Consider the following 25,610-nt stretch of genomic DNA (forward strand, 5'->3'; position numbering starts at 1 on the left):
TAAATAAAATAATTATAAATATAATACCAGTATAAAATTAAAGAAAAAATTACACGAAAAGAGCAATAATAATACAGGGATGTATGGGGTCCCTTAGTTACAAAACTAAAACTAAACAATAAAAAAATGAAACTATATCTACGTTCCGTAGAAGTGTATGCTTACACCCTCATAAATAAAAGGTATAGGTTACGAGTAACCTAGCCTAACCTACATAGAAAAGTTGAATACCTCCGATACCTATTGTCATTTCAAACGTCAATATCTCAAGCTAAGAACCACTGCAAGAAAACTCGCTTTCACGTTAACAAATCTGCATCGAAATCGGTCCATCCGTTTGAGTTACGATGCCACAGATTGTCAGACATTGGCGTCAAACTTATAACACCCCTCTATTTGCGTCGGGGGTTAAAAATTAGTGTTTCACATGCGTAGAAATTAACTGTCAGCGTTAAAACGTGCAGTGGGCTGCACCTTACTATAGCAACTTGCCATGCACTATAGAAATAATAAATAATGTCAAAATTATAAGTATTGTGACAGACCTAGCTCCACTTACAACTTGGGCCCACCATGTTGGTATGGTTCTCGGGTTGTAAAAACCTCAGTCCGACCTATCCGAAACCGATTAGCCCACTAACGACCAATTGTTCCGTAATCTATGTCGTCTCGACCAACTTTCTGCTGCGACTAAACTAGCATGGATGTGTTTTTGACCATTTGAAGTTGTGCTTGAAGTTTTTTTGATTTAAATTATAATTATGGGTACCGATTTTGATAAAGGGCGGCAGTTATGATAAAGATATCGCAGATTATTGCATAAAAAAACTGGGTTAGTTCGAGTCTGTCTCGCTCACAAGGACTCCGTGCTTTTTTTAGGTATATCAGAATTACCCTTTAAATAGCCGTATGTAGAAATATCCAGTGTTACTCGTATCAGATTCCTGGTCTAAGCAAAATATATGAAGTTTGGGCTAATTTTATGTAACTTCAAAATTACAAAATCAACAACCCAACTTCTTTCAAAAAGTTAGAGTTCTAGACTAGGTAAGTACCTACTCGTACTTGACTTGCTTCTCCTTTTTGAGTGTTATAACATAATAGCCGTTACCCGTGACTCTGTCCGCGCAAAGTTCGGTTATCGCTATCAATAACAAACAAACAGACTTACAAACTTTAGCATTTATAATATTCATGGGATATATATGGAATGGGCTGATTATTACCTATCGTTTGATATATTTGCAAATCAAAAACCATCCCCCTATATTTTTTATTTCACTGACGCAATTTTGAAATATTATACCCATATCACTTTGAGAGTTTTGATGAATATTTATACTGATAAGTACCTCAAATAACATCTGTTGAAAACGCTCCAGCCGTTTAGGTTGCAGAGAAGAGCAAAGAAATAGACATACATAGACTTGAAATACTAATAAATAAATTTGCAGGTGGTAGGACCTTGTGCAAGGTCCGCCCGGATTGCTACCACCATCTTGCTCGCTAATCCTGCCGTGAAGCAGCAGTGCTTGCACTGTTGTGTTTCGGCGTGGAGAGTAAGACAGCCGGTGAAATTACTGGCACTTGAGGTATCCCATCTTAGGCCTCTAGGTTGCAACGCATCTGCAATACCCCTTGGTTGCAGATGTTTATGGGCTGGTGATCTCTTACCATCAGGAGACCCACATGCTCGTTTGTCATCCAGTCGAATAAAAAAAAAAAAAAAAATACATAACCATTCTTCGAGCCATCGGTTAGTAAAAAAAGCAAGTTTTAAGTCAAGAATTCGCTACGCCAGTCATCCTAAATTCTTTAGGATGGAATTCTCGCATCTTTCACAAATAGGCAAAAAGCTAAAATAAAATAATGGTGCGACAGAATGTCGAGCCAGTTTCCTGGATGAACTAGAAATGATAATTGTTCGGAGAATCTTAGCTAATTTTCTCAAAATCTTACTTTTTAGATAAGAATACCTACTTACTATCTTTTTTTTGGTTAGGATTATAAAAGAGACTTGAGGCTGTTCTATAATGTCTGTCTCTGTCTGCGTGTTTTTTTCACGGGCACCGATTTTAGGTCGAACGGGGCTTCTATTTTAAATCATGTTAACTTGAAAACTACACAACTAGACATGTTTGGATCAAAATTAGCTCTAGTACAGTTTCTGCATTAATATCTGCCACTTTGAGCGTGCAAATTTGACACTCTTACCGGTTAGGTTAGAATCGTATCAGATGGCTTGATGCTGTCTGCTGTTATTGTGTCAGATATAGCTAGTGACTGTACCTATAACCTTCTGTGATGAATACGTCGAATACGGTATTTGACAACTCCTTAATTTGCCATATATTAATATTATTTTGAAAATATAGATATACAGATAGTGTTTAGCCAAGAGAAAATTTAAATCGGTGGAAAATTGGATTTGTAGTGGTTTTTTGAAAAACCAGTATACCTGTCTCTTTCTCAAACGCTTTTCTCTATGCAGCAAGTATGGCGGTACTGACGTGTGACGTCACATGCCAGTATGTCTTTCTCGGTCTAATCTTGAATTTCAAACCATTATAACTTTGTTATTTGTAAAGGTAGCTTAAAAATTGTTTCTCTATTCGATAACAGGCATTGTGTAGTTTTAATTTATAAAACATATACAAAATAGTCAAATACCGTATTACAAACCATCCTGTATTGTATCATGGTAATTGGTAGAAGGCTTGATCTCTGGCCTCTCATTCATGGTCGTGGGTTCAAATTTTTCTAAAGTCGCTGAACTAATGTGGAACAAATAATTAAAACATATATCGTAGTCGTGGTTCTAATTATTTGCTTCTGTTAAAGGGCTCACGGTATAAGTTTGACATTAACTTATTTTTTAATTAATTTTAGATTTTTTATTGCAGCTCCATTAGGTACCTACTGTAAAAAGCCTTTGATGTTTTCAGCTATACAACCTGGCATTGAACCTTGGGGTGTTAATTTCTTGGTCGACTCTACACACAGGAGCGTAAGTAATTATAATAATTAGAGATTATTCGCTCGGTTGAGGCTTTGTTCGTGCAGCTCTACACGTTGGTTTATACGCTAAGACAGTTGCAGAATAGGTAATTTATATGACCTATCCGTGATTTATCTCGTATTTACCGAAAATTGAGTGAACTTTAACGATTGATTTGGTCCTTAGCAATGAACTGAAAAATTCTAATCAGGTAGCGAATTTTTGGTGCAATTGTCAATTAAATACTTAACGTCATTTTGTACATATATTTTGTAATACAATCTTAATTTGATTGCCATCTCTTGTCCGGGTGAGCGGTTAGTTCCAATGGGATGCTGAAAGTTTCTCGATGGGAGCTACAGCATAGATGTCGCTAGTGTCGCTGCTTAAGTGACTAAATAAGAAAACAAACAAGCTGAGATATGTGGTGCATACTGGTGCATAGGAGGAATTCGTATCTGCATCACTGTCCAGTGGTGGTGTAGTGGTATAGCACGTGGCACGGAATGCCGAGGACCCTGGGTTAATTCGATTCCCAGCGCTGGTCTTATTTTTCCGGTTTCCTATGCATCTATATTTCAGTTTGTATTTTCGATATGGGTTTTACGGGATGACCGTAAAAATAACAAAACATTTGGAATTGAAATAAAAAAATACAAAAATATTCCAAAAATCGAATCTTAAATAACGAAAAGGTCAGATAAAGACGTACACTTCTTCTCCATTCCTTTCTACGCAAATTTGGCACGTTTATGTGTAATAGTTTTTGAGTTACGCTACAAATGGTTGGGGAAAAATTACACATGGTGCTGCTCGCCAGTTCTGTTAGCTTGAACTTGGCTTGACACGCTACCGCGTGTCTAGATCCTCGACCAACGTCTTTTTTGCTTCCCTTCCACTTTTCCTTCTAAGATGACGTAAACACAGTCAGTAAAATAAACCGTCCCGCGTCATACCAGGCCCAAAGGTGCTCAATACCTACCAGTGGCAAAGCGTCCATAGGACCCTATTCCCACTGTTTTTTTTTTAAAATATAAAATAGGCTTACGTTTGGCCTCAATCTCGCTTGATGGAAGGCGAAGATGAGGCTTAAGATTGTACACGTTTGCCTAGAAGGCGTCAATTCACTTTGACCTAAAAGATGTCCAGATTATAGCGTTCCGGAAAAACTGACCTCGGCAGAGAGTTCCACTCCTTAGCCGTCCGCATAATGAAAAAAGAGGCAAACCGCTAAATAAAAAAATACAAAATAGAACAACAAGACATACATAGTTATTTGTGTCACAAGGGAGCAAAATGGTGTATTTACGGCGAGGGCGTAAATTGAATCCAGAATGTAGCGAAGGATTCTACAATAGAATCCTGAGCGTAGCGAGGGATTCTAAAGTAGAATCCTAAGCGTAATGAGGGATTCAAGTGTTAGCGCCCAAGATGAAAATAATTTTGCTCCCGAGTGGCTCAAACAACTTTTCACACCGAGCATTAATAAACTTGAAAAAAATAATTCTAAATATTATTAAAGAACAACCAGCATAGAAAATGGCGTGGCTTTACAATTATAAACTTCAAAAAATGGCACTCTCAATAAAACACTTAGAAAAGCCTTGAACAGAAAAGTTGCACTTTGCTCCCTCTCGCCAGGGAGGAAAAGTTACTTTTCTGAAGGAGAGGTGTGAAAATTTTTATGAAAGATGTAAGCGATCTTTGCTTCGTCTTTACCATGGATTTATCTGACGCCACTCCACTGATACCTACACACTTGCCGCGTTGCCCCGTTGAAGCGAGATGGAAAACCTGAAATTTTTAGGTTAGATTAGTTATGATTAAAGGGGTAATTACAGTCCTGTGGGGGACAATCTCGACTCGCTGCTTGCAATCTCACGACCCGCTAATTGCCGAGCTGCGACTGCAATAATGCACTCGCGTGATGCAGGCGACAGCGAAATTAGGCTCCTGCCTTGACAAGCGGTTTGAAATTATAAAACTTGTATACTATAACGTGTTTTGATATTAATCTGGAGTATATAAATGTGAAAGTTTGTATGTGTGCTTGTATTTGATACTCTTTCACTCTAAAACTGGACGGCTTAGACGAGAGCTAGACGGATTTAAATAATTTATTGAATCATGCGTACTTTGCGTAGGTTCATATCAATGAACTAAAAAGTTGGAAAACCCCCGACTTTTTCACTTTAAAGTTCAATATCTCAAAAAAGGCTGAACCGATTTTGATGAAACATGTCTAAGAACCATCGCTAGGTCCACCCGTTTAAGAGCTACGGTGCCACAGACAGACACACACACAGATACACAGACATACAGACCCACATAGCGGTCAAACTTATAACACCCCTATTTTTGCGTCGGGGGTTAAAAACAATATTTTTTCTAAAATTGAAAAAAAGAGAAAAGGTACACCTTTACACGAAAACACCCATCTACACAATAAAATGAGTGTTCGAGTAGCTCTTCCACCACGCTGTTAGAACGCACACAAATGACTCAAACACAACTACCACCACCACCACCAGCATACACATGGATTTTGAAGTCATGAGTTACACGCGGTACTTTTTAAACATCAGTCAATGAATGGAATCACCTGTCAACTACAATTATAAATTCCTGAAGAACCTTCTTCGCCCTAAAAACTCACTTATTAAAGAGTTATTCGGATCATTTTGAGCGCCGTAACCACCCATCTACTTTTGCTGCTGACTGTACACATAATTTTCTGCAGATTGCCTAGATTATTTAAATTGTCTCGCGCCATGATTTGTGCTTTTAGCTTAAAATTATTGTTTGTGTTACGCGCGTGAGCTGCAGCACAAGCTCTCTCATTCTGAAAGAGTGCCTGTGCCCCCACCCAGCAGTGGGACGTAGGTATAAACCAGAGACATGGAGCACCATCTTTCATCAAAGCTTTAAGAAGAGAATAGAAGAATAGAAATGACTTTATTCATCCACAACACAGAATGGCATAACAAGATTTAAAAATATACATATAATTATCATTCATTAAAGTTAAACTACAAAGTTAAAAACTATTGATACTTTACCAATCAAAATGTTTCGGAAAGAAGAGGCTTTCATTTTGTTTCCTATTTTTATAGCATCGCCATTCTTTAGCCGTATGGGCACACTGTTATGTTTATCTTTAGCCGTATTGGCAGGGTTGTCGCGTTTGTCGCTCCATAAATCGTCTTATTTGAATAATTAAACGCGCACGCGCGCTGCATCCGTTTATTGACAAAATATGGCTCTTTTTTGCAGATCGCATTTTCAGAAGCGTGTTTTGTGGTTAATATTGGTTTGTTTGAGTCTTCATGCTACCTACATTATGTTTTACAAGCTTCTGGTAGTCGGCATACCTCCGTGGAACAACACAAGATTTTTTTTCTCTGTCACGTATTTAATCTAAAAAAGTTTTCTAAGAGTACCTTTGGCTATATTTTATATCCGTAGATTGTGTTGTCTGTTAATTAACCGGCCAGACATGTTACATTTTTAAAGGTAAAATCATATTTTTGTAAAGATTCTAGATAGCAATTAGGCATCGTGTTTTTTCATTGTTAATCAAAATAGAAAAAAAAAACACTATGTAGCGAGGATGGATTAATAATTTTAACAACAATCTCGTTTCGAAGATATATATAGCCATTATTCAAAATCAAAACGTTTATTTTTATGTAACTAAGCCACAAAGGGCTCTTTTACACGTCACTTTTTTATACTACCACTACTTTTGTTAAGCCCATTGACCGTGCGGCTAAAGTGCCGTGAAAAGTACCGAAATATCATTAAAAGCATTTAAGACTGCGTAAGAACTATCCTCAAACTTTACCAACCTACAAATAATGCCTGGCCTTATCACACTGAATTTTTAGACAAATACTGTGCTCAAAAGCTAACCCTTGGAAATATTTTATTAACAACATCACAGAACTCTTCCCGTGTGTCATTAAATTTCCCTCTAGTTGTTTTACCGATTGATTGAACACGTATCCATTAACAAACAGAGACAAAGCCTTCGGGACATCAAACAATCCCGCAAAAGGAGCACGTAATGATATACTTATTTGAATTCCTACTCCCCATGCTCATTACAAAATCAAGGTATGACGTAAAAAGTACACAACACTTTTGACAACCCTAGTGGCGTAAATTTCGTCGTTCCCTTCAACGGAAGAACCCCACGCAGTAACACTTAAAGTTTAATTCATTTTAGCCCCGCGTGCGACATAAGCTGGTTTTCGCTAAGTATGTGAAGAAGGAAGATCTCAATCAGTATATCAAAGTGGTAGATCAAAGAACGATGTGATTTCCACACAGGTAATATGTTTAATACATTCCTGTTTGTGGCGTAACTGAATATGGAGTATGGCAAAATATGGAATATTGCATGTTTGCGGAACTGTTGGAAACAAGCGTTTCTCGTGAATATGGTATGGTGGAAAATGCCGTAAAGCGTGGGTATGTGTTACTTTTACCGGGCCGGTGTATTTAGCCTGTATGTTTATTACGCGGTAGAGACGTCGTACAAATTTCATACGTAGGAAGTAACAAACTTGTTTATGAAACAAAAAAAAAACATGATTCACAAAAGGAAAAGTCAAGGTGATACGTAAAAAAATATGACTAATTTTACGGAAAATTTACGTACTTACTTAAGTGTTTCTCGCGGGCTGTGGCTGTATATGACTTTATGATACAACAAAGACACGTGCTGGGCATAGACCTATTTTTATTATCAGCATCAGGACGTCTACCCGTTGGACGTTGGCCTCTCATAGATCCTCATTGCAGTTGCTTCGGTTGGAAGCTGGTGGTGTGGATATTGTGTGCCTACGGCTTTAACCAGCCATCTCTTTGGTGGACGTCCTACGCTGCGCTTGCCGATCCGCGGTTTTCATTCGAAAACTTTGCGGCCCCAACGGCCATCTATTCTCCGTGCTATATGGCCTGCCCATTGCCACTTCAACGAGTTGATTCACTTGGCTGTGTCGGTGAACCTCGTTTTTCTACGTATCTCCTAATTTATGATTCGATCCTGTAGAGAAACCCCAAGCATAGCCCTTTTCATAGCTCGCTGAGCAACTTTGAACATATTCATAAGAGCTATAGTGAAGCACAATGTCTGGGATTCTTATGTCATCACTGGAAACACGCACTGGTATGACTTTCGTCGACCAAAGTTTTATATATGACAAAAACATGTCAAAACAAGAAATCTAAGTTGGATTATAGCGGCCAAATTACGTGGCAGGTGTGGAATCGAACCCGGGCCCCCGGGACGGCCCTTTGACTGTCCGATTGAGAAATAGCTTTTCGCAGCTTATGGAGTTGGATTGGGTCGCGGGTGTCTGTTTGAAGATCTATAACTAAAACCGAAACTGGATTGATTCCAATTTTAGATTTAGCTTTTCAGGGTCAATCAATTTTTTCTTGTTTGTTATTTTGTCCCGTTGCCCAAGAGACAACAGTGACAGAGTTTCTTAAAAAACTGCTTTGATATATGCGACTAATAGCTTAGAAGATAGTCTACCTATAAAATAACGAGCTTGTAACTATGACTAAAATTTATACTCGATGAAATTTAACCACAGAAAACATAGAGAAACTCGTGGTGTTCAATCTAGTTTTCTGAAAAAATATCACTGAAGAAAAAGGATAGCTGAACTGACACGAGTTGAAGTTTTGCCAAAATTTACTAATTACGAACCAAAATTATGCTAATATTTCAAAAGGAACTGATTTTGTAGGACATCACCTAACTTTTAGCTACTAGTAGGCCTTAGTTTTGTAGTCACTCAAGTTATGTTACAAGCAACAATTTTTTGGTTACTGTTAGCAAATCTTTTTTTTTCAATGTAATAGGCAGTCACTTGGATTATAAATAGTTATTTGTGTCACAAGGGAGCAAAATGGTGTATTTACGGCGAGGGCGTACATTGAATCCAGAATGTAGCGAAGGATTCTGCAATAGAATCCTGAGCGTGGCGAGGGATTCTAAAGTAGAATCCTGAGCGTAATGAGGGATTCAAGTGTTAACGCCCAAGATGAAAATAATTTTGCTCCCGAGTGGCTCATACAACTTTTCACACCGAGCATTAAGAAATTGAAAAAGAAAAATCTAAATATTATTAAAGAACAACCAGCATAGAAAATGGCGTGGCTTTACAATTATCAACTTAAAAAAATGGCATTTGCAATAAAACGCTTAGAAAAGCCTTGAACAGAAAAGTTGCACTTTGCTCCCTCTCGACAGGGAGGAAAAGTTATTTTTCTGAAGGAGAGGTGTGAAAAACCTATTGCACTCGTATTGTTTAAGAATAATGAAAATATGCCAATGAAGTTTCACGTGGCGTCACGCTTTGCGATATTTTTAACCCCCGACCCAAAAAGAGGGGTGTTATAAGTTTGACCACTATGTGGGTCTGTGTGTGTATGCGTGTGTGTCTGTGTGTGTGTCTGTCTGTTTGTCTGTGGCACCGTAGCTCTTAAACGGGTGGACCGATTTGAATGCGGTTTTTTTTAATTGAAAGCAAGTTTTCTAGCGATGGCTCTTAGATGTGTTTTATCAAAGTCGGTTTAGCCGTTTTTGAGATATTGAACTTTGAAGTGACAAAGTCGGGGGTTTTCCAACTTTTTGGAGACTTTTTGTTGGTTATTAGCACAGCGTGAACAATACGAGTCCCTACTCCCAAATTTTGATGCGCTATCGCTATAACATGGACGCGAACATTGTGTGCGCCGGGACCCTATTACAAAATAAAATAAATCAATAAATAAATATCACGGGACAATTCACACCAGTTGACCTAGTCCCAAAGTAAGCTTAGCAAAGCTTGTGTTATGGGTACTAAGCAACGGATAAATATAATTATATAAGATAGATACATGCTTAAATACATATTAAACACCCAAGACCCGAGAACAAACATCCGTATTTTTCATACTAATATCTGCCCCGACACGGGAATCGAACCCGGGACCTCAAGCTTCGTAGTCAGGTTCTCTAACCACTAGGCCATCTGGTCGTCTAAACCCCCATGGCCTATCATGGGCCTATGGACCCATGATCTCAAAATCAGCCTTAGAACATAATATTTTGTAAGAGGCATGTTCCGTTAAGAGGCATAATTGAATAAAGGTAGCTATACAGATATTTAAATACCTTGCCTGAAAACATTTTCTTTTCAATATTTCTCGACAACTTAACCCTTTAAGTGCTCGACGCGAAGTAAAACAGACTTCGACTTTAATTCCATTATCTTTTATTATTGACAAAATCGAGGCTCAATTTAAAAAAAGCCAATTTTCCCTGAACAAACAGCAATCTGACTAAGATTAATATTGAATCATCTGCCTGTCGGAAAACAATACCTTGGACCCTTCTCAGCACTTTGATATCCATAGAACGCTAAAAAGGAATGCTAAAACAAGGCACTCCGTCCGTCTTTGTTTAATTGGACATTTTGACAGTTGACGCAAATTTGATTATGAATTTCATTCGATGGTGAGAGCTGTGTTCTGCTGCAGGGTTGTTTTACGAGTATTCAGGGAATGTCTAAGGCTGGAAACAGTGTCAGCGTAGCTATATTTATGCAAGTCTATGAATGTGTACATACGCTGACGGTACGCACGTGATGATTTGGTGCGCGCGTACGGTCGGTCTGGCTCGTCGGTCGCGCGGCGTCGGTCGACCGACGAGCTATAAGATTGTATGGATGCGTTCAGTGCTTCGCTGACGAAGCGACCGACCTGTGAACTGTACATACGCGTCGCAGTCCGCCGTCAGCGTAGCACTGAATGAATTTTCGCAACCGACGGTCAGCGCTGACGGTCAGGACGTACGATCGGGACGTACAGTCGGTCGAGCACTGTTTCCAGCCTAAACACAGGCGACGAATGGTACTACGTTTCGCTCTTTTAGTCCGATCAACGAGGCTTTTGCAACCCCAATAATTCTACCGTCTATAAAACTTGGCACATGATGAAAATAGGTAATAAAGATTAGAGATAGGTATATAATAATCCAATAACTTTTCTTACGAGAAGTTAGGAATTTTTACCTAAACATGAAAATCATTTATATAGCTCTGTGTGAAAAAATCCTCAGACTGAAATTCATTCTGTTTACGTACTACCACACATTTAACTTTTAACATTTTGCACTATAACTTCTACTGAAAAATGTTTCTGCAGATTTTCATTTTTTAATATGCTTTTATATGTTTAAATACATAGCTTTTCTTATTTATCCAAAAGTTTTTCATTTTGAAACATACATTTTATTACATGCAGTGGACTGCATGAATACACATTTCGTGCATAAACTCGCTAGTGCTTGCTTGTGAGCAAAGTACCTACTTGTTTTAGTTCATAGTTGTTGTACTGTATAGTTAATAGTGTCAATATTGACCATTGAAGCCAGCCGACGCCCGAAGGCTGTCATTGCCGATTGCGGGATATTTACGGTCGGCGCGGGCGCAACTTCCGTTCTCAAGGGTATCGTGTGTCGCCTCGGCACGGACTAGGGAGGGTTCCGTGGGGATTTAGCTAAATGAGCGTGTTAGAGATATGCTGCTATATTGTCTCTCCTTCTCACCTATATACGCCTTACTGCTGCTTTACAGCTGTAGTTTTCACGCTGGTCCAGTGCGGATTGGGAACTTCACATACTCAATTGAATTGTTTCACAGGTGTATGCAGGTATCTACAGGATGTTTTCCTTTACCGAAAAACTCGTGGTAAATATTATGAAATGAAGAGACCTTTACCCAGCAGTGGGTGGATGTGGGCTGATTTGATTATTGATTGAAATATTAAATTAATTAAACTCAAACTCACAACATTTATTGACAAGAAAAACACACTACATCACAACAAAAACACAGTAAAAACATAAATAGGAGAAGAGAGAAAAATAAGAGACGTTGTGCTGTAGTGTGATGCCAAAAGGACAGCTCAGCATGTGCCGTAGCCCTGTAACCAGAGCTGCAGCGCAGATTACTAGCTGTTGCCTGCGACTCCGTCCGCATAGTACCTATTTATCGCGCGCGCGCATGTATCGCGTGTATATAGCGCGCGTTTATCGCTATCCCGCGGGAACTATGCAATTTTCCGGGATAAAAACTATCCTATGTCCCTCCCCGGGATTCAAACTATCTGTATACAGAATTTCATCTAAATCTGTTAAGCGGTTTAGACGTGATTGAATAACAAACATCCAAACATCTCCACAAACTTTCACATTTACATATAATATTACTAGCTTTTGTCCGCTTCGCCCGCGTGGAATTCGGTTATCGCGCGGTGTTTTCCCGGGAACTGAGCTTTTTTTCGGGATAAAAAGTAGCCTATATCACTCTCTGGCCCGTAAACTATCTCCATGCCAAAAATCAATCAATCTATCGCTCTGTTTCGACGTGAAAGACGGACAAACATACAAACACACACACTTTCGCATTTATAATATTAGTATGGATAATAGAATTAGTAAAAATAGTAGGCAATAGAATTAATATACAAAGAAAGAAATAACAAAAGAAAATACATTCATTCACAACACCATAAGACGCAATAAGATAACAAAGGATATAGATAGGGTGCGTCATTGCGATTGCGAATCATCGGCTTTTGTTGCTGGCTTTTGGAAGCTTAATTCGAAAAATATTCTAGCCCTTTTATATAATCGTGTGAAATATTTAAAATCGATACGTAAAGGTGCTTACACACGCACGCGGCCCGCTGCGGCCGGATTTCACGCCAGCCGCCTTTCCTTTATTTATCCCTTCCGCCACGAGTTGTTGCAATTTCCTCCTCAACACTATTGTGCACATCTACTTATCTATAATTTCTACGAGAGAGGGAATAGGGGTATTGAGTAGATAATGTTCTTATAATTAATTATTAAAAAAATATTACTATTGGTAGTTTTACAAAAAAAAGAATTAAAAAAAACTATCGACCAGAGGAATGGGTGTTGCTGTTGTATGTATTTCCTTCAGAAATGGACGTTGCAATTTTTATCGCTCCCGCTAGTTAAGGGGCTTTTGTTTTCATAGATCTTCGTAAATCACGTTACTCACCAGCGAAATTAAATAAGTAAAGTAAGGTCGTCTCGATAATTACTATTACTATTATTATTACTATTTTTTATTTTTTTGTTGTGATTTATTTGACTTGATTTTATTTTTATTTTGAATTGCAATAATGTCATTTAATTTAAGTAATTCAATTTATGTAAAATAATGTGTGTGATGTAATGTAATAAAATGTAATAATGGGATTAATTCCTAAATCTTCTTTCTTGGGATTAATTTTCTTTCTTTCTTTCTTTTCTTTCTTTCTAAATAAATAAATATATTATTATTATTATTATTTATACAAAGCTTTAACACGATAACCTGGAATATTAATAAAGTCTCGGAAATTTATAGAATAAATCTTGCATTTTTTTTTTCTTGATTTCCATTAACTTTAGCAAACGGTTCAGTCATTGATAGAACTTACAAGGTAATCAACTTTTTGGCTAAATCGGAAAAATAAAATGGTAAATAACCTAACGATAAAAAAACTACTTTTAATACAAGATTTTGCTGCTGACTATACATTTTGTTGACTGTAATTGCATTGTCACCCAAACTACATTTTTGCAAACCAAATTTCAAGTTGATGCTATTAACCGTTGAAGAGTTCCAGCCTGATTATTATATTAACACGCGATTTACATGAGTATACCAAATTTCAAGTCAATCTCACTATTGGAAGTTGGTCAAATTTAACTTGCAAGATTTGATTACAGAAAGACATACAGACAACAGGACAGGTGGAACTATATACATAAAGCTTGTAAAAAGGTACATAAAATAATTAATAGTTATTGTTAAAGGTTTCAATTCAATTAAATTTTTGGGATTTTAATGGCCCCATCGAACGATGCGATGATTCCAACAATCCAATGTCGAGGTTGGATAAGACACTGCCAGTCGACTTTAAGTCGAGTACGGTAGAATTGTTTTAGATTCGAAAGATAATAGTATAAAATTCGCCTGAAATTATCGACTTGAAAAAAATCTTTTTAAACCTTCTTTTGCTAAATACGTACTCGTACCTTATATAAATCAAAACCACTTTAGTTTCAGACTTTAAAAAAAGAGTAATTCATAAATTAAGAACCTTTTACACTGATTAACTTAATTATCTTAATTCTGCATTATCTTTGAATCAGTAGTGTCTTGGAGAAATTAGGTCCATTTGACCTGTTGAATGTTTAATGCGTATCTTAAAGAAAACGAAAATAAAACATAGCATATTGTAATTCTGGCAATCTTACCCTAGCCTTTTTATTATAAAATCGTGGCTACAAAGCCGCATTCGTCATGTTATAGCAGCGCTGGAAAAGAAATGTTCAATTTAATAGCAATAAGTGTTAGCGTCGACTGGTTGTTCTGCTTGACGCAGCGATTTCTCGGCGCGTGTGGAATCGCCTTTATATCGTTCGACTGTACAATATCGCAATTTATTCAGTCTTTTGAAATAACATCATCACCATCAGCTGTGGTACATTCACTGTTGGATATAGGTTAGGCCTCCACCATAGACCTCCAGTTGGATCGGTTTCTTCCTACGACCCACTGCTCTTTTGCCTGCCATTTTACCCATCACTATTAGTTACAAGAGTTCACATGTGTCTTCGATGGCTAACGATGGGCCTCATAAGAAAACAAAGTCACTCAGAGGGCTTGGGAGAGGTTTATGCTCGGGGTTTCTCTGCGGGATAGAATCAGAAATTATGATATCCGTCGTAGAACTAAGATTACCGACATAGCTCGAAGAACTATGAAACTCAAGTGGCAGTGGGCGGGGCACATCGCTCGCAGTCGCAGGACTGATGGCCGATGGGGTCAGAAGGTTCTCGAATGGCGTCCACGGACCGGTGGACGAGCTGTCGGTAGGCCTCCAACAAGATCGAGCGACCACATGGTTAAGATCGCGGAATCGCGTTGGATGCGGAAAGCACAAGACTGGTCTGAGTGGAGAGCCTTAGGGGAGGCATATGCCCAGCAGTGGACGTCTTTCGGCTGACATGATGATGATGACATTGTCTTGTATTTAGTGCCTTCATTACCCAAATAGGCAACATTTTTTGTTTTTTGATCGTCTGCATTTAGTTAAAGATGGTATTATCAACTTAGATTTAACTAAGTTAATAAAAGTCTATTTATTCTTCCACGGATCGAACCGGAGGGCAAAATGAAGGACTATCAATTTACGCTGACTGTTTAATTCTAAGCCATTTTCGACAAATTCTCTACGCTTTCAGAGTCTCAATGCTACGTTTCAAGGCAAAGGTCGACTTAGTACGCAGTCTATAAAGAGGATCGGTCATATGCTGACGCGGCGATTCCGAACAACCAAGACTTTATTCCCTCTCAACAACATTTTAGGTTAGGTAGTGAGCCTAAAGTGGAGCCTTAAGGCTGATTCAAACTGTTGGTAACTATAAAAGTACATTGTGTTGAGGAGAATGCTGCGAAATATGTAGTTTAGCATAGTTTTAAACTAATTATGTACACAGTTAAATTAAAAATACAATTTCGTTGTTGGTAGGTACAAGACTGATAATATTCATTTTGCTTAGCACTGTTTGTTTTGTTGTTGTTATACAGTAATTAACATTTTGTTCTCGGTCCTCTGGGTTATGGCGGAATATCAGTATTTTGAGCCTATTAGCAATGATTTTGCACTACTGCCGCGGCCACAAATAACATAGTTAGGTAAAATTTTTACTGTTTTAAGTTTAGACTGGTACCTGGCCACCCAGCTCCTGATACAGTGCCAGATCTACCGGGTGCTGGATCCAAAACGGGAACCAGGTCCATCTTCACCGTCGACCCCTATAAATGGGAACGTAAACACATTTTTAAAACTCCAATACTCAGGTCCAATTCCGAAAGTTAACAGAAATGCTGTCACTGCAAAAGTTCGTCAAGCTACGCCTTTGTCGGCACGGTGTTACCTCTCCCAATTTTCCATCGCGATATGTTCAGTTACGGAAATTGACAAAGTTTCCCGAATCTACGGAATTATTGAAACTTTCTGCGAACACAACAAAATTCAATAAGTGACTGTCTTGATTGGTACGGGGAATGGAGCGTTGAAAGTTTGGCTGGACGCCTCGAAACAGGGTGGCGAGCGGTTGCGTTATCATTTGCGAGATAACGACGGACTAATTCAAAAGTTACTGGACCCTTAGTGTCTGTCGCAACTTAACTGACAACCTATTTAGTTAGCACGAAATCATGGTCGGATGACATGGGACTAACTTTGGTTTTAATGTAACATTTGGGTTGATTTTTAACCCCCGACAAAAAAGAGGTGTTATAAGTTTGGCACCGTAGCTCTTAAACGGGAAGACCGAATTGAATGCGGGTTTTTTTATTTCAAAGCAGGTTTTGTAGCAATTGTTCTTAGATATGTTTCATCAAAATCGCTTTATCCATTTCTGAGATATTGAACTTTATAGTGACAAAGTCGGGCTTTACCAAATTTTTTGGTAGTCATAATTTATTTGGGTTGACTAGTAAAGCGACTTTATTTCCAATATTTTGCAGGACTTTGTAAATTGAATTTTAACCATGACGCAAAAAGAGGGGTATTATAAGTTTGACGTTAATGTCTGTCTGTCTGTGGTATCGTAGTTTTCAAACGGATGAACCAATTTTGATGTGGTTTTACTGAAGCCGAGTTTCCGTTCGGTGGTTCCTAGCTATGTCTCTTTAAAATCGGTTCAGTCGTTTCGCAAACTGAGTCATTTCGCAAATTTTCATTTCCCAACTGTTAAATATTTCTGAAACTATAAATATTTCACGATTTTTATAAAACTAATCCAACCTAACCTAAAGGGTTCTATACTTTAGCCCTAAAATAAATCCTGAAATATTTACAGTTTTAGAGTTTGCGAAATGAAAAGTTGCGAAATGAATCAGGTTGCCAAACGTTAGTTGCGAGATGAACCAGGTCGCCAAACGATAGTTGCGAAGTGAATGGATAATAATAATAATAAAATCATTTATTGCCACTGAAAATAAGACAGGTTACAAAATAAAAAAAACACATAAGCAGGTGGCAATGGGCTCAGGCTCAGCATAAGCTGCGAGCATAGGAAACTTGTAGCGCTGATTTTCAGCCTGCGAAAGTCCCACAGCGTAACAATTATCCAATACAAGTTCCAACGTTAGTGTGTAAACATAAGAGGGGGAAAATGAGCACGCGGGTCACTGTTTGGGGGAGCAACCGCCGCCCATGAATACCCGCAAAGCACGGGGTATCGCAGATGCGCTGCCGGCGCGCTTTATGAGACTGGATATGGGTAGTCTCCTATTTAAAGATACCTAACTAGTAATGCGAATTGCACTATCCCCGATGATATATAGGTATACGAGAGACAATAAAATGGTTGTAAATACAGATAGGATTATCTCGAGACAGACCACGTAAGCCCATAGCTTGCGCCAACCTCAGTACTTGACTTGTAGCATTTTACGATGTTTTCTTTTACCGAAGCATTAGTTTATGTTCGGCACTAAACGAGGTTTTTACTTTATTACAAGCTTTATTGCGATTTTGTGTCTTATATACTTGTTACCTAGCACACGTGTGCAAAGGAGTCTCTATTACGTCTGGTTTGAGTTTAGTTTTCATTGCAGTTTGTATTAATTTGCTTAGTTTTGTTGACAACAAACTCCAGTACATAAATTACAAAGTTCATGTCTTTTTACATGGGTATCCCTAGTAATGAGTAGTAGGATTAAAGTTTATAGGGCATTTGTAGATGCTACATTTGGCTAGAGTCTAATAAAGGGACATTATTGTCCTCCGTTTCCAACCTTCATCTGATTGGTACTATATCGTTATTGCATCTTTGTATAAAAAACCCCCGACTTAAAAAACGCCCGCAAAATAAAAATAAAACGCCCGAAAAAACGCTGCTTGAAAAGACAATTAAAAAGTAAAAAATAATTATGCGCTACCTAGCTGTTGCCCGCGACTTCATCTGCGAATACTTCGTTTATCTCTATCCTGCGGGGACTGCACAACAGTGCAAGCACTGCTGTTTCACGGCAGGATTAGCGAGCAAGATGGTTGAAACCCTGCATTGAAACATACAAAAGAAATGTTCTATGATATCAATTGTTCAGTTTTATGGAAGGCATATTAATAAATACGTGCATTAGCATAGCAGCATAATCTCTGAATGCTGTTGTAGCGCACGAGAGCGCGCGCGTGCCGGCACATAAGGCACTCCGCGTGACAGACCCTTTCTTCCCTTTTCTATCCAGCCGGATTTTTCCACGCCAAAATATACGGGATAAATTACTACAGGGTGGCCCAATTATATCGGTCAGTATGGGAAAGTCTGAAACTATATGACATACGAAAATTTCTTCTTAGGAACCATGACATCGATTTTATAACAGGAAATTTGTATTCATGCATTTTTTAAAAAAACCTTTACTCAGCTCGGGAATCAAACCCGTTGTTTTGAAAAAAAAAACTTCGAACACCTACTAAAATAAATTAAAGTATGTGAAAACAATGCATTTTATTCATTTTAGACATAATGTTTCATGGACACATTTACTTCTTAACAGTCGTAACACAATCGATATCTAAATAGAAATAGTGTAAGTTTTTTTTTTCAAAACAACCGGGTTCGATTCCCGAGCTGAGTACAGGTTTTTTTTTTAAATGCATGAATGCAGTTTTTCTTGTTATATAAATCGATGTCATGGTTCCTAAGAAGAAATTTTCGTATGCCGTATAGACTTTCCCATACTGACCGATATAAAAGGGCCACCCTGTAGATCAACAAATTAGGGAATTTTACAAAACAATACGATAACTCTTTATTATACGCCGATACATAGTAGCAGTACAGAGTTCAGTGTTCAAAGTTCAGTATCTTAAAAACGGCTAAACCGATTTTGAAGAAACATATCTAAGAACCATTGCTAGAAACCCTGCTTTCAAATAAAAAAACCGCATTGAAATTGGTCTACCCGTTTAAGAGCTACGGTGCCACAGACAGACAGACACACACACATACACAGATAGCGGTCAAACTTATAACACCCCTCTTTTTGCGTCGGGGGTTAAAAATAGAGATGGTTGGTAATCAAACACAATATTTCATCATTCTTCTTTTATTTATTTCTGGCATGTGTTTCTAGTTAAAATAGGCACTTTTGCTATCGCTTCCGTTGTTTGCTACGTCCAGCGTTATCTCGGGAAATTTTAGGTGACCACAACCGGATATTAATTAGAGACCCAATATACGAATTATAGGCACTATATGTGTAATTATGGGTACGTACTTAACCGATTATTTAGTCTTTATCTTTTTAGGGTTCCGTCCTCAAAAGGAAAAACGGTACTCTGAATGCTGAGTGGATTCCTTTTTCATAACAAACGTATTTAGATAGTTATTGGAATATTTGTTACTTCCTACTAATTATGTTTTAAAAAATTAATGTTTCTTATTCTTATTATAAAATATATCAATAAATAAATAAATAGTCAAAATATCACTACTACTTTACTACTTAGCTACTTTTTATTCCGATATTCCCACGGGATAGGATAATATCTTGAAATTTCAACCGCTGGGTTTAGAGTCATGAAATGTTGTACAGTTACCTCAATGAAGATCATGATATAAATTTTGGGACTCCCCAGGGGAATTTTGTAAAATCCCGTAATTTACCAGATCGAGTAGTTAACGCGTGCGAAGCTGGGGGTAAACTCTAGTATTAAATACTTATTGTTAGTTCTGCTACCTCTTGAAATAGTAATAAAAACAAGCTTCTAAGTCAACGCAATCAAAACATAGTCACTAAAAAGTATTTTTCATAGAAATTGCCGTGACCAAAATAATATGCAATTAACTAGCATAAGTAACATTAGCTTAACCTTTAACCTATAGGGTACTTCTAGTTGTCCTAGAAACTTAAGTAGTTGTGGTAGCAGCGATTAGATGTATGGCCTCTTAGCAGATGATCGTGGGCTCGGAATAGCTCTTACATTATGTGTTTATGTGCCAAATTGCACACAACTGCGAAGAACTTTTGCGTGTGTGAATTCCCACTGCACTGGGCCCTCGCGGGAAGTACCTACAGCCCAAGTTCTTTGATTCAGAGAGGAGCCTGTGTCTTACAGATGGACGTTTATTGGCTGAGATGACTAGCGTTTACAATTTTCTCTAACTTATTCGGCTGCTAAATTACATCACCGCAGTTGGCATAAAAGTAGCTTCAATCAACATCATCTTGATGGGTTGGGGCTTGGTGGGTGGTCCCGGGTTTTATCTCAGGTCGGGCCAGATATTTGTATGAACAAAATAACACGATTATTTTAGTTTAATACGTATTTATGTGTGAGAGTTGCGGGCACAGGTGCAAGTGGCGAGTTGACGTTCATTGTGGCGTTCTAAGGGGGAGGCTTATTCAGCAGTGGACGTCTTCCGGCTGATGATGATGATGATTTATGTATTTATCTATAAAAATATGTTGGTATGTACAGTGGGGGTAGGAAAACCTTCGTTAGTTATAAAATTGATCCCTTTACGAGTCATAGACTCTTAGTACGTTTTGAACCAAAGTCCTAGTAGACTGCATTAGACAGTATTAGAACTTGAGGTTCACGTAGAAATTATGATACTTACTCTCACATGATATGATAAGTATGTATCATCTATATAAATATATACACCTCTAGACTTTATATCTAGTTAATGTCATATAAAATTTACTTACTTGACATGATACAAGGGTCATAATAGTATACACCTCTACATATAAGTTTCATCAATACAAAACCTTTTTAATAAACAACTTCGTAAAAGTTTCAATCAAATAATGTTCTATTTAATTGTCTGTGTTTGTCAGTGCCAAGGTGTAGTTGTAGGGTTGCTATGGTTACCTGATTATGTTTAGCAGGTTGAAAGGTTGACGCAGTATGTCCTACTCAATCGGTAAAGCAGATTAGCGCTCATACTGAGGAAAGGAAAATAGATCTTAGACTTCTTTCTTTCTTCTTCTCCGACTGTACATTGCCTAGTACCCAAAGTACTAATACTTTAAAACTAGGTCAGTAGGTGTTAATATTGTGATGATATTTTTCTTCCAAACCCACGAATCCAACTCAGAGTCTCAGACTTAGAACATTCTTCAAATAACACCCCACACCGGAAAGTTCATGTTAGGTACTACTGCTTATCATTCATTACATCCTGTGACTCAAACCAGCCTATATTAATAGCGAGCAAGAAGTCCAAACATCAGTGTGGTTGGTACAGTCGGTTTTGGCACATCCAGTTAAGTTACACTCACTTGGTTATAGATGGTCACTCGAGTCCTTTTATTTTTATTTCGAAGCAGTTAAAAATGGGTAAGACATTTTTTTACAAGTTTTTTTTGTCCGGTTGCTAGAAATTACAGATGTAATGTACAGTCAGCAACAAAGATGAATACAGCCAAAGTGCCAAAAATATGTATACACGACCTATACGAGAGTGAGAGGGACGGTACGGTGCGAAGTTTGGTTCGCCTGCATTCCCAAATGGGGTAGGCAGAGCATACGAAACTTTACCACTTCGGAGCCACTTTTAGCAATTTTAGGTTTAAAGTTTGACAAAAAAGGTACAGGGTTATGTTGTACTGCGTTTAGCCTGGTCATTATACAGTTTTTTTGGAAATAATTCGATATAAGGCAATTTTTTTATACAGCGTGTATTTTTGATACTTAATTAGTGAAGGCCCTAATTATCACATTTTATTATGTTTTAGTAAAAAATGTAGACTTATTATTTTCCTTACAAAATTAATTAGCACGCAATGTATCACTACGCGATACTACTTTGCTTTTATTCAAAACGTCGCAATTGTTGACGTGACAGCTGTCACGAACGCTTCTCTCTCGTATCAAATTATTGTACATTGCTGCTCGAAAATATTTCAAAAATTAATTACGCTATGGTAAGTAGGTAATTCTAAATTAATAATTTGTTTTGATGTCGGTTCACAGCACTTAAATCTTCGTCTGGTTACAGTTTGAGGTAGTATCAAAAATACATGCTGTATACGGCTTTTACGTGTAATTTTAAGAACCTACATTTTCGAAACCACCAAAATTTGGTTCCGGAAAAATTGAACCTTAAAATAAGTGAGTTTTTTTTTGAGCAAAAATGTTATCAGTAAATTTATTGTCAAAATATGTTTCAATAATTCAGTTTTTAGACCCGCAAGCTGAATCCACCAATATATCTAACAGGAAATAATAAAAAAAACCACTAAAGTGTTTATTTCGTAATACGTCTAATTTATATTGGTAGAAAAATAAAATAAGATTTTTTTAGTCACATATTATCAAGAAATTCAGTTCAGAAATTCAGTGGAGCCGCAGCCTAAGGTTCAACAATTACCAACAATTAATATAAGTTTTATTATTTTAATTAATATTAATATTAGTTTGAGCCGGTTACGATTTTAAATGGGTCTTGACTGTTGAACTTTAAATGACTTGAATTCTAGATCACTAGACTTGTTTCCTTCTTTTTTTTCAAGATAGTGCAGTCGTTTTTTTTGACATCGACAGAGTGCATAACTTACTCGTGTAACTCGTGTTCGATGCACGTCAAGATGAAAGAATTCCAACTTTATATTATTCTACTCTGGTATACACTTTACGCACATATTCAACAGAAACTTAACTAAGGTTCATTTTTTGTACACCAAAATTTACCTTTCCACAGTTTTTATTATTTATTAACTAGCTGGTGCCCGCGGCTTCGCCCCCGGCGTAGTTTTTTTGTTAATTTTCTAAATTTTCTTTTATAAGAACCTTCTCCTATCAATAGCAAACACAACAAAAAAAGAATTAGCGAAATCGGTCCAGCCATTCACGCGTAATGCCGTGACCAAGGGAAATAGGGATTCATTTTTATATATTAAGTACATGATTAAAATATTAAAGAGTAAACACACATATTAAGAAAAAATAACCATAAATAAAACTTAACTATAAATCTAACTACTTAATACCTGCTAAAATAGATCTAAAAAAGCCCCCGTGGCATGGTGGCCAAGTGGCTGACTGACTCCTACAATACATAATTATTTCCGCTTAATTTCAGGAAAATCATCGCTGATCAAAATCCTGCGCATCCTGCTCTGTGCTGCCGGGATTACAACAGTCACCAGTACGTGTACATTCACTCCATTGACAGCAAATTACACTCTGCATTGCAAAGGCCTTATATCGTGTTTGGGTGAAATCACAAGTGTCTCGGAAGATGTTGCTGACTGGAATTGTCAGACAAGCCCTCTCTCTGAGGATTATGAAGGGGAATATGAACTGAAACTCGAAATTACGAATAACGATCAGAGTATAAATGCTAGTCGTTTTGGCAATTTAAACGAATTTATAGACACCATAGGATCAGTATCGGTGAAAAATGATACAATGGATATTATAGACCCGTTCATTTACAGACTAAAATGGACGCCAAATATAGATCTCTCACAGAATAAAATAAAAAAATTGAATCTCCGTGAGTTTAATATGTTAAAAGGTATGGTTTTTTTAAACTTGTCACATAATGCTATTGATACTTTAGAAGAGATTGGGGATAATTCATTCATTGTATCTTCGTTATTAATACTTGATTTAAGTCATAATCTCATCAAAACTGTGCCCAAGTATTATTTTAAATGGAAACAACGCCTTCAACATTTAAATTTATCGTTCAACTCTATAGAATACATTGATGATCTGGCTTTTGAAGGACCTTTTGAACTGAAGAGTTTATTTATAACGAATAACAAACTAACTCAAATCGGTCCTTCCGTTGGAAGTCTGCATGAGCTAAGGATGGATTTTAATAACCTGACATCTTTGGATGACATTCAGATCAGAAGGAATTCATCATTGAAGAGACTTACGGCAAGTAACAATAACTTAAGAATCATTGGAAGCTTGCTTCAGTACACGCCAGCCCTTACTGAGTTAGATCTTAGCCACAATGATATTCATACTGTATTAAAATCACAATTTTATTCATTTGCTGATAATCTGATTTGTCTTGATTTATCTTACAATAACATTTGGAAAGTAGAAAGTGCGACATTTGAAGGTAAAAATATCACACATTTGAAGATAAACAATAATAAACTTGAAGGTTTGTTACAGAGTAATAATACATTTAAAGATACAGAATCTTCTGACACTACCATATTCATAGATGAGACTGATAGCAGTCAAAGTAAAAATGTATCTACTGTGCTTCAACAACCGCCCCAGCGACTAAATAACGTAGGTACATTACAGAGAATCAGTCAACTCTTAGACTCTAAACTAGAACATGTTGAGACATCCATTATAGAAAATATAAAAATTGCGATACAGAATGAAATAAATATTGCTATAATTAAACTAAAAGACGATTTCATGGAAAAATATAATATTATCACAGACGAATTTTACAAAAATTTAACAAAAACTAAAAAACTCGTAATTTTCGGACTATAAATAAAAATATAAATGGAGCCTAAGGAGCTGTTTAAAAAATATGTTTATTTCACTATGTTACAAAATAATCTTCCACTTAGATTCTAATCTTAGTTTCACCACCCATTGATTAATTTTAACTGAAGAACAAATGTGATGCCGTCCCCGTCTATTCGAACAAAACAAACAGAGACGGCATCACATTTTATCGGCATTATATTTTAGGGGGTTAATCTTTAAGTCTAAAATTCTCGTAACATTGTATTTTCATCATTTGTATTTCTTTCATCATATAAAACTTTTATGTTTTTGATTATAATAAATCTTTTAAAAGGAAAATAATGTCTTAATATTTTATTTGGTATACTTAGCCCTTTAAAATCGTTGCGAGAGATATACGGCTATGTTGTATCAGGATATCTCGACATTAAAGCACAGGTATTATTGTTGGACTATAAGTTTTTTTTTTTTAATTTTGGCATCAACAGGTAAAACTAACTGTGTGTGTGTGTAGAGTTTGCCTTTACACGAGTAGACATGTGTTAGGCTGAGCATCACTAAAGGGGTAAGATATTCTAGCGACCAACATAGAGACATCTGACTCTGTGAATTCCCTACGAGAGATGTCCTTGTTGTCTGTCAAACGCAAGCGCAGTGCTGTATTCTTAGTATTTCTTAGACGAGATTCGACACAGCAGAGAGTGCCAGGAACACCACTTTGCTTCCTTACATATTTTTGCGGGATGGACAGCTATAAAAGCATAAACTCGTTCTAATGTGAGGAAAGAAAACCAATGTCTAACATCTGGTAACATAGTGAACGGTTGCAGTGAAGATGAGCTCTGATTGAGTTCGAAACGCGGCAGCAATACACATTTCTTACATAAACGTTGCTGGGTACCATAAAAGTCGCGGGTGAGCAAAGTAATCATTTTAGTCAATTAAATCCAATGTTTTAAAGGGCACCCTGTCAAATTGCGCGTTCCCAAATGTTTGTAAACTGCGCAAAAACAATTGTGGCGATCCTATGTTCACCAAG

General features: G+C 37.3%; 1 protein-coding gene across 1 annotated transcript; it reads left to right on the forward strand.

Annotated features, from left to right (window-relative positions):
* Positions 1 to 21,362: 21,362 nt before the first annotated feature.
* On the forward strand, positions 21,363 to 24,514 carry LOC141434722 (uncharacterized; the record flags this gene model as incomplete). Its single annotated transcript, XM_074097160.1, is given in 2 exon segments — positions 21,363 to 21,454; positions 23,199 to 24,514. Coding segments are annotated over 2 exon segments (1,320 nt in total), but the record flags the coding sequence as incomplete, so codon positions are not given.
* Positions 24,515 to 25,610: the final 1,096 nt, after the last annotated feature.

The sequence above is a fragment of the Choristoneura fumiferana genome, chromosome 14, assembly GCF_025370935.1.
Source record: "Choristoneura fumiferana chromosome 14, NRCan_CFum_1, whole genome shotgun sequence".
NCBI lineage: Eukaryota > Metazoa > Arthropoda > Insecta > Lepidoptera > Tortricidae > Choristoneura > Choristoneura fumiferana.